We start from the raw sequence: 11,986 nt of genomic DNA on the forward strand, positions 1-11,986 counted from the left end.
GTTCTACCAATACATCCAATTGTTCTACCATATTCATCCAATACATTTTTATGGCCACGGGGCTAGAAAGCACATGTGCCAACTTACCCCATATATGAGTGTGCCAACTTGCATTTCAAATTTCATCTGAACATTTTAGACTGCACTTTTAGGGATATGATGAGTACTTATGTATGCCAGCCCAGGGGTGTCAAACATAAGGCCTTGGCCCGGGGGCCACATGCGGCCCACATGATGGTTCAGCCCGGCCCCAGACTGCTGTCTACCTTGAGATAACTGATATTAATGTAAATGTGTTATACAAGTCATAACTTTCATGTGGTTACCCAATATTTTACAATACATTAGTGCAATTTTTAAATATTTTTAAAAATATGTAAAATATATACACGTCTGTGTACTCCGAGTCTAAAAACAATATTTCAGTATTTTACTACAGAAAAATACCCTCTTTAGTAAGTAGAACACTGAAGAAAATAAGTTTCTACTGTGTTTCAAGTTGAGTATAGAGTTTTTTTTCATAGCAATAGGCTATACAGTAATGTAATGGTTTTTTGTACTGCCAAATAGGCAGTGGGGTTTATCTTTGTGTTGTTTTTGTGAAAAAGACATACACATTTTTCTGTTTTTGTTTGTGTGTTGTGGGAATGAAGTTTTTCCAACTTATATCACAGTATCCATGCAATCCAGAACAAAAAAAGCCCAAGTTACTGGGAGAAATTAGTTTTACCCTGTGCCCAACAGTGTTTTAATGGGTCTGCAAATGTGTATTGTAGTGACTGTCTGTGTGTGTCATTTGACGACAAAATGAGGTTTTTAGAAGAGAGTACATTGTTTTGAGACAAGACGTGCATTTTTCAGAGGTAGTGAAGAGTTTGGCCCGTTGTGTGTGAGGTTTGGAGATTTGTGTGTAGAGTTTTGAGAATTCGAAGACCGATTCCGAAAATTGTGTGTAGGCAATCGAGAAAAACTGTAATGTGAATCCGATATGAACCAGAAATTTGCAACATTTCTCCATTGCACTACTGGTCAAGCCGAGGTAATAAATTGCATTATAATAATTTGTTATAAATGTGCTCATAATGTGCTATAGGTGTGGTCTTCATAGAGAGTGTTACCCATTTCCCCATTGCACTACTGGCACGGCCCTCTGGAGCTCAAACTGTCTGTATGTGGCCCCTGGACTGAAATGAGTTTGACACCCTGGTCTGGGCTTTGTGGTTGTGGTTTACAGTGGAATGTTATCCTCCTGAGAACCGGGGGAAAAAATGCTTTGGGATTTTGATTTTTTTTACATAATTTGATTATTATGGTGTCATAAAACATGACCAAAACATTTTTTTCCCCAAAAAATATTTACTATTTATTTTATGACATGTCCACTGTAGTGGACGTCGGGACTATGTTCGTCTAGATTTGTGTTAATTAATGCATTAATTTACTGAATTACTTCGTTATGAACTGCCCTTTTCAATTAGACTATATGTTTATATTTAAGACAGTAAAATAGTTTTAAAAGTGCTAAAATCATTAAAACACATAATGTGAATTTGATTTAAAAGGATCCTTTCAAATGAGTCATGGAACAACCTCAATAAATATTACTTTCCGGATTTGAAATTTACATTACATTACACTTATCAGCTGCTGACCCACATATTTATTGACAAAGTATTGGATGAACTTCATAGAACAATGTGGGGCATTTCTCAATAAGCTTGATCCATGGATAAGGGTGTAGGAGATCACATTCTTCACTTTTACTACAGTTAGGCCTACATTAGGCCAATCAACACGTCCCTGCTTCCAATCCCAAGACCAACTCTTTAACCACTAGGCTACAGTGGACCAATTAGGCCACAGCTGCTCCATAGGAACTTAAAAAGCTGACAAAGGAAAATAGCATATGAAATTAATAATAATGTATTGTAGATGTGTGCTTGTGTGTTTTGGTGTCTACTGAGTATCCTTTGAATTCATCCCTTGACTTGGATTGCATGAGGAGAGACCAAGTAAGCATTATGAATATGGGAGATCTTGATGGTATTGCTTCTCATCCATATTTCATGGTCAGTACCATGATTATTGCCATAAAATAAAATGCCAGGAATATTAATTATGGTTTTCCCTTGACTGTTGACACTGTATCTACCCTGTGTCCCACATCTGCTGCATCCTCTGCATCTAGATATTTCGCATTAACATGGTAGATAATTATTGGATGGGTGGACAGATTTGTAAAAAATCTTATTTGGTAATATTCTATAATAGGTAATGGAAATTATTTAATTCCAAATGCCAACACTCTCAAGATGGCTGACTTTCAAGATGGCCGACTTGTTTGGATGATGGTAAACATTGAACAGGTGGACAGATTTAGACCATATATTGAGTGTTAGAGCAGCATAATAGGAACATGGATACATTTTGGAGGTATCAAATGGTCAACATGGCAATACCTGTACTAGCTAAACTGATATTTTAAGGGTTTCAGGGATATATCTCTGGCAGTAGGGGTCGTAGGCATAGGCCAGTTGTGTTCCTGTGCATGATACTCAATGGCAGATACATGTTTTTGTTAGGTTTAAGCTACCAACATTTATCTCTAATAACCTGTACAGAAGAGTCACAGAGAACTTGAGTTAAATTCAACACTTGCAAGGAGGGTGACCAGGAGACTGCTTTCAGTTACAATGTCCAAGATCACTCTGAAAACAGCCTCCTTCTCCTTACATTTTATTGAAGGATAGCCCTAGTTACAATTTCGGTTTCAATTGGTCTAAGGGGAGGGGTAATTAGCTAAACCAGTTGAAACCAGTTTACACAGTAGCATATTTCTTAGCAGAATACCAGTTTACACAGTAGCATATTTCTTAGCAGAATATCTTGTTATTTAGCTGAAACAGACTGAATGTGACCTTGTCCTTTTCTCCTCGCCTAATCAGAGAGCGGAGTTGAAGAACATTCCTGCTCTCTCTCTCTCTCTCTCTCCCTCTCACTCTCTCTGGCCAGCAGGCACAGAGGAACAACAATGACACATTCATAATATACTCACACACATATGCCCTGACTTAAAGCCTGAGTTAGTCAAAGTGGATAACTTATGTATAATTACTCCAACAGTTTGCCTGACCTTTCACCTTCCTATTCTACTGCCTGGCCCTGGCCCTGGTTCCCCTCATCTCCTGAGAGCTCTTTGTTTGAGTTTTTGGAAAAAAAATTCTGAGAAAAATCATTTTTACCTCACTCAGCCCCATGTTTCCCAAAGTGTAGAAATTGGTTAAAAATGAGAAGTCGTAAGTCCCGACGTCCACTACAGTGGACATTGAAAAAGAAGGTGTGATTTGAAAGGGTTGTTATTAAAATATAATCCTGAAACTTGACTAGCATTTTGTTTAGGGTGTTACATTTATGAAACAAATTCATTTGGACACATGGAATCATAATTTTTTCCAAAATATGATCACTTCCTTCACCTGTGGCCATTAAATCTGGCTAGTGTAATGGCGGCCATTTTGGAAGCAGATTACAGGTGTTTTACAGGCCCCACCCCCACAAATGTGGTATCACTGTAAAGCCCTAAATGTCTAGTTTACAGTAATCCCAGATTGAAATAGGTTGCATAAAGTTTGTTTGAGATACATGTAGCAAAGTATTGTCCACTACAGTGGACAAACGCCAATGGCCGGGTCTCAGGAGGATATAGCATGGTCCATCTGTAACGGGGGGAAACACACACATTACTTGTGGAATAGTGAAACAGTAAGGAGATATACAATACAGTACATGAGATGTAGGGAGACATCAACCTATGACACAAAACAGGTCATTCATTACCGTACAGGAAGAATGTTTATTTAAAATCAATATTATATTTATTATAAATCATGTTCTAAATAAATAGAATCCATCATTACATTTTGTACCAAGAGAACTGATTTATAATTTAAACCGTAAATAAAGAAAGAATGAAAAGAAATAATAGAGAGTGGAGTCATGAGGTTTCTGCTTGACAGTACAGTGTCAGCCAGGCCAGCCTGTCCACAGGTCCACTGACAGTCCACTGCCTCCCTCTGCAGGTCACACAGTGAACTGCATGTCTACAGTGACTGTTGCCCTCCATCAGATGTTGATGTAGCCTACTCATGCTAACGAAAAGTTGTTATCAAAACCAGCAAACATGATCATCCTTACACTTTTACCAACATGTCCAGAGAGTAGCCTTTTACTGCAGATGGGCCCGTCAACTGGCATATTCACTATTTGCTGAAAAAAAACTCAACTGCATAATAATAATAGTAGTAGTAGTAGTAGTAGTAGTTTATTGTCCCCATGGGGCAATTTTGTTTGCAGTACAGACGCTGGCACATGAGACACAGACAGGTATAACAAAGCAACAGACAACAACAAAAACAAAACAAACAGGAGAAACAGACATGCATACACTATACACCAAAGCTGATGGCTAATGACATTGCTATGACATTACCGAGAGCCTTAAGTAACAGATTAAGATGTAGTCATTACAATTTTGGTGACAATGAGGTTATAACAGATCAAGGTTCTAGTGGTGTCAACAATAATTGATTCAGCAATACATCGCAATGTGGTTCAGGACAATTCGGTTAACGATTCAGGAAATGCCATAATTGATGCAGCATATTTCTTCAAGTTTCAATAATGGACTGAATCGATTAAAAATGAATCGTGACCTCCTGAATCGTAATTGAATCGAATCGTAAGGGCAGTACCCATGCACACCTCTAAGAGGCTCTGCAAAAAGGGAGTAAAGTGCAGGAGAGTCCAGTATAAACGGGACTAAATGGTGTGTAAATGTCATGGATGTCCATGAGCTACTTCAGCAGATGATCTCCTGCTTGCTGCAGGTCTCATGTCACCACTAGAGGGCCTTGTCCTGCAGCATCTCATGTCACCACTAGAGGGCCTCGTCCTGCAGTGTCTCATGTCACCAGTAGGGGGCCTCGTCGTGCCGTTGATGACAGCAGCGTCTGGGTGAATTCTTCACATCCTGTCTTTTCTCCCTCTGATCTCTGCTTAGAGAAATACAGAGTTAGTTAACACTAGAACTGTGTGTGTGTGTGTGTGTGTGTGTGTGTGTGTGTGTGTGTGTGTGTGTGTGTGTGTGTGTGTGTGTGTGTGTGTGTGTGTGTGTGTGTGTTCCTTTTTTAACAGTGTGATACGTGCAAGACTTTGATCTCTTGACATCCTTTTGGTCAACAACACCTAACCCCAACAGATAGGCTACATAACCCCTACATATAGTACCTGTATTTAGTACCAGAGACATACAGAAAATGAAGTTACTATCTGTTTCATGTAGTACATCTTAAACATGGGGTCTTGAAGTTCTTACAATTAGGTCCTTCGGCATCAATGGGGCCTACCTGAACTCTGTCTTCCAGTTTTGGTCTTTCACCATCCATACTCTTGCTTCGTTTTAATTTCTTGCGTCTCATCTTCCACTGGCTTCCTTTTGAAAGCAAAGAAAAGAACAAGCCAACATTTCATTACAGCCAGTCGATGGACAAGCAGCATTTAGCTTCTTCTTCTTCTTTTTTTTAAATTGTCTTCATCACTTAAGCTACAAACTCTCAACTTCAACTGGTTAAGACACCTGGGATACTAAAACATCAACTGTTCACTAAGGAGTGCTGGTCATGGAGGAGTGATGCTTCACTTGTTTCTCCTAAGCACTTTCACTCAAGGAAATAAGTTAGATAGACCTAAGGGGGGTGGTTCCCCCCAACTTATAACTATACCCAGAGTTGTATTTGCCTAGGCTACTCTTAGATGTAATAGCAACAGGCTTTTACATGGTTCCGACTATGTGATATCATACTACTGTTTTGTACTGTAGGCTATGCGTAGGCTACTTACTTGTACTTCATACAAATCCATCATATCATGCCAGTACCTGCCCGTAACATAGCCTAAGGGTTTATAGCCTACCAAGTTAAACAACATGGAACAATATAGTCCAGTCGTGATCCCCATAGGCCCCTATACTGAACCCAGAAATGTTGAGTACCCTAAAGTTTTATTGAAGAAATGTCATCTATAGGTCAAATGAAGGGGATTTAGCTTGGTTGCCCGAAGTTGCACTTTGGGCAATTTGCATAATTAGCATAAATATATTGTTAAGGTAAGACTATATAGGTGAATAGGCATAAAAACTTAAATCATAGATATCACCTTGAAACTTTCTCAGTTGATTACTGATGATAAGAGAAGAAAAAAATGTATTGGATGTTTTTTGTATTTTGATGTTAAGATATGCAAATGAGGGCATAAATCATCAATTATGCACTAATTTGCATACACATGAAATCAGCTTTGCATGGTAAAACCAGACTCAAAATTATTTTTCTGTGGATAAAATATGTTTATTTCAGGGTTGAGGTAGTGAAAACCTTTCCAAGACCCTGGTCAAGAGACAGTTTTGACATGTACCGTAGATGGATGAATTAGGTGTTTCATGCTAAACAGCTGTAGCCTGCATGTAGGCCTACATATACAGTGAACAAATTCAAAAGAGCTACGTATACAAACATCATACAATATTATCAATTAATCATTTATCAATTAATTGTGATGACACGAATCAATAATTTGCATCCCTCACCACACCATTTAAAAAGTGTTGGGGGGACCATATCTTAACCATTCATAGTTCATAAGGATGAATACCAAGAAGATAATGAGGCTGAAGAGAGTGTCAAAACAGAATATGGTGACGTACTGTACTGTACTGTACTGTAGTGCACTATACTGTGCTGCACTCTACTGTACTCTACTCTACTGTACTCTACTGTACTCTACTCTACTGTACTCTACTCTACTCTACTGTACTCTACTGTACTCTACTCTACACTACTCTACTCTACTCTACTGTACTCTACTCTACTGTACTCTACCTCTACTGTACTCTACTCTACTCTACTCTACTGTACTCTACTGTACTCTACCTCTACTGTACTCTACTGTACTCTACCTCTACTGTACTCTACCTCTACTGCACTGTACTGTACTCTACTGAACTGTACTGTACTTCACTATACTGTACTCTACTATACTGTACTCTACTGTACTGTACTGTACTATACTGAACTGTATTGTACTCTACTGTAACATACTGTACTCTACTGTACTGTGCTGCACTGTACTGTATGCTACTGTACTATTGTACAAATACATAGGACTGAAACATGTAGAGTATTCTGAGGTCAAGTACAATATGATGCAAAAAGATGTGGTGGGAATGAGTAATGTTACTGTTACCACTATAAATCTTGAAGGTTAAAAAGGTCCTGTGGCATTTTGTTGGGGGGGGGTGTGCATGGTTTGCCATTCTTCCTCCTGGACTATGTGTGTGCCTTGCATATCAAGAAAATGAGTAATGGTTCACCTTTATAGTATATGCCATATGAGAATTGTTGCTTTATATTGATATTTCTCCTATACTGTAGGTAAGGGTGGCAAAGACCTATGGTTCATGTTGTCCATGAACGGTCAGTTTTGAAGCAATTGAGGTACTCAATGATCACTGAGGTAACGGTAATACAACACAAGTATGCTAGCCTAGCGCAGCCAGACCCGTACAGCAAAAAGCTGTACCAGGGTCTAGGAGAGCTGGGCAGCAGTGTGGGCGGGATAAACGGTTGCTTCAGCACTCAACGTCACGCAATTGGATGGCAAACAACCAATCCCCACACACTTCTGTGTAACGTCACAGCTGTCTCGTACACGCGACACGCCCTTTGTAGTTGAAGCCATAGAACTAATACAATAGAATGGCCCATCAGCTTCTGGGCATGCGTCTGTACCGCCGCCATCTTAGAACAGGGTTCATAGCGTCTGGTTCAGTTATATCTGTACGTAGACGTAGTAGCGATTAGTACTAGTTCATTCATAAAGATGCCGGATTTTTGTGCCGCTTATGGTTGCAGTAAAGAACGGACGAACGAATCTAAAGAAGGAGGAATAACATTTCACAGGTAATGTGTTATTTTATGATTTTGAACGTTATCGATACGAAATGTCTGCGACAAACAACGGCCTGTTGCGTTTGCCTTGAGTAAATGTAACGCCTCCTAGAGCTATAATGTCAGTTTGTTTACTGAGGTTAAGCAACGGCAGTTTAACTGTAGGGCACTAAATGTAGGCTACTTTTAAGTGATGCTGTAAGCTTAACGCTAGATTGCAGGAGTACAATTTCAGTTACGGAGGAAAATCAACTGCGATTTAACCAGGGCAGTTAGCCTACGACACTTGAAATGCTACAAAGAAAGTGTTAGTCTGAACTACTTGTTTCGCCCATGAAACAATATTTGATAGCCTAATAATAACAGCGAGGATTTTATTATTTTCTTGTATGAATTGACGGACAACTTCTGTCTGTCTTGGGTGTATTTGCGGAGACCAAAACATAGCCTACACAGCCAGCTACATAGCCGACTGATGGCCTACTGTAACTGAAAAGTAACTGTCATCACATCCTTCTGCATGCGCATCAGATACAAAATAACATTCTATCAAGAATAGCCAGGCATGCGCACAATGACAATTGCATGACTTTGATACGGATACTTTTAAAGTTAGCTGTGTTAGTTGTAAACGTGTTTGTTGCATCGCGTCAATAGCAACAATCAGTACACCTTAGTTATTGTACAATTTAGGTTGACCTCACATTAAAAATGTTTTAAAACTTCGCTCAGACATGATACAACACCACTCGCACCAAAACGACCTGTGGTGCTACTTGCCTCATTTCTATGCTATTATGTGGAGGAGCTTAGGGTAACGTATAACGTTATTACTATTACAACAACTTGCAGATTTCCCAAAGAAGGATCGAGGCGACAGGCGTGGGTGCTGGCTTTGAGGAGAGAGGGGTTTGTGCCAAAACAACGGACACTGTTATGCAGCTGCCACTTCCTACCTGAAGATTTCGACAGGACTGGGCAAACTGTTCGTCTCAGGGAGGGAGCAATCCCATCAGTGTTCACCTTTCCAAAACATTTGTCCAAGGTTAGTCAACCAATTAGTTGCATGCATCTCAATTAATGAGGAGTTGTTCTTTCAGGCTCTACTAAGGAACATCACATTTATGTGTAAATTAACTTGATCAAGAAATGGTATCATGATGTGTTTATCTAAAGGACAGTGACATCCAATTGAATGTGGGCCTATCCCCAACCTGATATTTATTGTTATTATTATTATTATTATTATTATTATTATTATTATTATTATTACTTAATGATGGTGTATGTGTATGTGTGTCTGGGGGTTTGCCTTAATGCACTGCATATTCTTATCTGTAAAATAAAGTTTATTATTATTTATAACTTAAACATCATACTTTTTTAGCGGTCTCGTTCTAGATCCAGTAAAACGTCGAAAAAGGCTAGTGAACCATATCCAACGCAGTCAGCAAGACAACCCGTGGTGTCAGTCACAGTGAGTATGATTTTTATTTTTATTTTTTGAAGTGGATCTGGTGTCATAAAGTGTGTTCATTTGGATTGCGGAGACATTGCTTTTAAAGCTTGAGTAGGCTGTTTTACAGGATCACACATACTGCCTGGATCCCATCAGAACCAAAGAGAAGCTGAGGCAATATCAGGACGAGTTGGACAAATTAAGGAGGGAGCTACGGAATGCCAAGGACCGTGAGAGGAGGCAAAGACAGACCGTTGGATGCCTTATGGTGGAGTTGAGGGAAAACAACATGCTGGCTGAGGAACTACAACAAAAGCTGGAGTATTACTCAGGCAGGTTGATTCATGTTGTCTTGCCCTTGTTTGGCATTCACATTTCTGATTGAGTGTGTGTGTCTTGATGGAATGTTTTTGTATACTGTTCTGATTCTGTAAGTATATGCTTAATTTTGAGTAGTTTGTTAAACAGAAGTGTTCTTCTTAATCCTTTAGATCTTCCTCTAGAACTCTTCCAGCATGGTTATGCCCTCACGCCAAAGCAAAAGGAGTTTGCATTAACACTGCACCTTCATGGCCCAAAGGCATATTGTTATCTAAGAGAGACTGTGAAAATCCCACTCCCACATCCTCGCACTCTTCGCAAGTAATTATATTTGCCACATCTTTTCCATTGTTGAAAAATGGTGGCCATTGTCGGTTGTTGTGAGATCATCATTTCTTTTTTTTCTTTTTGTGCCTGTAATAGGTGGTTACAGACTGTCGATGCCAGTCCGGGACTCAACATTTGCCTTCTCGACATGCTGGAGAAGAGAAAACTTGAAGACCCTGACCGGTTTGGCCAAGTGTGTCTGATGCTGGATGGTATGTCCATACGGAAACAGCTGCAATACGAATCCCACACACGTACAATGCGGGGCCTTGTAGATCTTGGTATGGGGCTGGATGAAACAACTGTGGCTAAAGAAGCCCTTGTGTTTATGGTTGTTGGCCTGAGAGGTCATTGGAAGTTGCCCATCGCCTTCTATTTCATCAACACCGTATCACCAGACGCTCAGAGGACACTTCTTCTTGATGCCTTGGAGGCTCTTCACATCCGTGGCATTAACGTTGTGTGTGTCACCATGGACGGCCATATATCAAACATCTCCATGGTAAAAATGTCATGGGACCAAGTAACTTAAACCTCAACACCAAAGGACAAACACACATGCACATGTACACATGCACACACACACTCAACTTAAATTTTCAAGATACCGACTCTAAATTCCATCTATAGTAACAGTGATCTCTATTCACTGCCTCCTGGTTAAAAACCATCAGTCCACTGGCTTTTTTAAGTGCTGGGCTGCAGAGCCCCTTCAGGTCATGAGCGCGGGAGGCTGTAGCCTGCATGCCAATGTGTACTATATCTATCTCTCCCTTTCCATGGCCCACACTGCTCCAGGGACTGTAACCAATACCCTGTATTTACAAAGAAACTTGTAAGTCGCCTTGGATAAAAGCGTCAGCTAAGTGTAATGTAATGTAACAACCAATACCCTGTATTTACAAAGAAACTTGTAAGTCGCCTTGGATAAAAGCGTCAGCTAAGTGTAATGTAATGTAACAGTGTCATGGCCCACACTGCTCCAGGGACTGTAACCAATACCCTGTATTTACAAAGAAACTTGTAAGTCGCCTTGGATAAAAGCGTCAGCTAAGTGTAATGTAATGTAACAGTGTTAGGCTGTGTAACAGCCCCTCCTACCACATGAATGACCTGCCTCAAATTCAAAAACCTTTGCTATGATAATACATTTTTGTTTTATTGGAATATATTGGTCATTTAAATGGAATGTGTGAAAATAAATGCTAAAACACTATAATACTGCCTGTAGTGTAATGCACTGTAATGGCAAAATGTTTGTGTTAGTCTGGTGTAGATTCTGAAATGTGATAACATTTGTTACAGAACAGTTGTGTTTACAATCTTAGCTAATAAAGATGTTTTGATGTGTAACAGAACTACATCAGATTTTTGTAGGCCTTTTTGTCATTTATTTTTTTCTACATGTTTGCACAATAGGTTTAAATAAGATGAGATGTACTCTATCATGTTGTCTCTGCTGAGTAAAGTTATATTAAACAGTTCATCGAACACCTCCCCTGGAGCCCTCATACATGTAATGAAAGCCTGATATGTAAGTCACACAACATACACTTGGAGTTCTATGTGTTAAGTAGGCCTAAGCTTTCCTCAATTTCTGTTACGAATAAGTAATTGCATTGTAGCCTACGTTGGTTTTGTAATTGTAATCCGGTAGGCCTACTTTTCCCTATATTACGGTAGGCCCAGTGACAGTATACAAGGCCTAATGAGTTTAGGCTAGGCATACGTTCACCTGTAGAATGGCCATAATGTAACGAATGAAGAAACATAATGTAACGTGAATGAAGAAACTAATGCTTTATTGTTACTGCAATCTGGTGTATACATTGTAAATATTCCGTCCACGCACACAGGTAGGCCTACTTCTCTATCT

The 11,986-nt window shown here is 39.6% G+C and overlaps 1 protein-coding gene across 1 annotated transcript; it reads left to right on the top strand.

Annotated features, from left to right (window-relative positions):
• Positions 1 to 7,886: 7,886 nt before the first annotated feature.
• LOC134442841 (THAP domain-containing protein 2-like) lies at positions 7,887 to 10,642 on the top strand. The gene is made up of 5 exons (XM_063192793.1): positions 7,887 to 8,015; positions 8,856 to 9,048; positions 9,391 to 9,480; positions 9,578 to 9,798; positions 10,207 to 10,642. Exons 1-5 carry the CDS (start codon positions 7,936 to 7,938, stop codon positions 10,640 to 10,642), a joined length of 1,020 nt encoding a protein of 339 aa, XP_063048863.1. The 5' UTR covers positions 7,887 to 7,935.
• Positions 10,643 to 11,986: the final 1,344 nt, after the last annotated feature.

This window comes from Engraulis encrasicolus, unplaced genomic scaffold (genome assembly GCF_034702125.1).
Source record: "Engraulis encrasicolus isolate BLACKSEA-1 unplaced genomic scaffold, IST_EnEncr_1.0 scaffold_257_np1212, whole genome shotgun sequence".
NCBI lineage: Eukaryota > Metazoa > Chordata > Actinopteri > Clupeiformes > Engraulidae > Engraulis > Engraulis encrasicolus.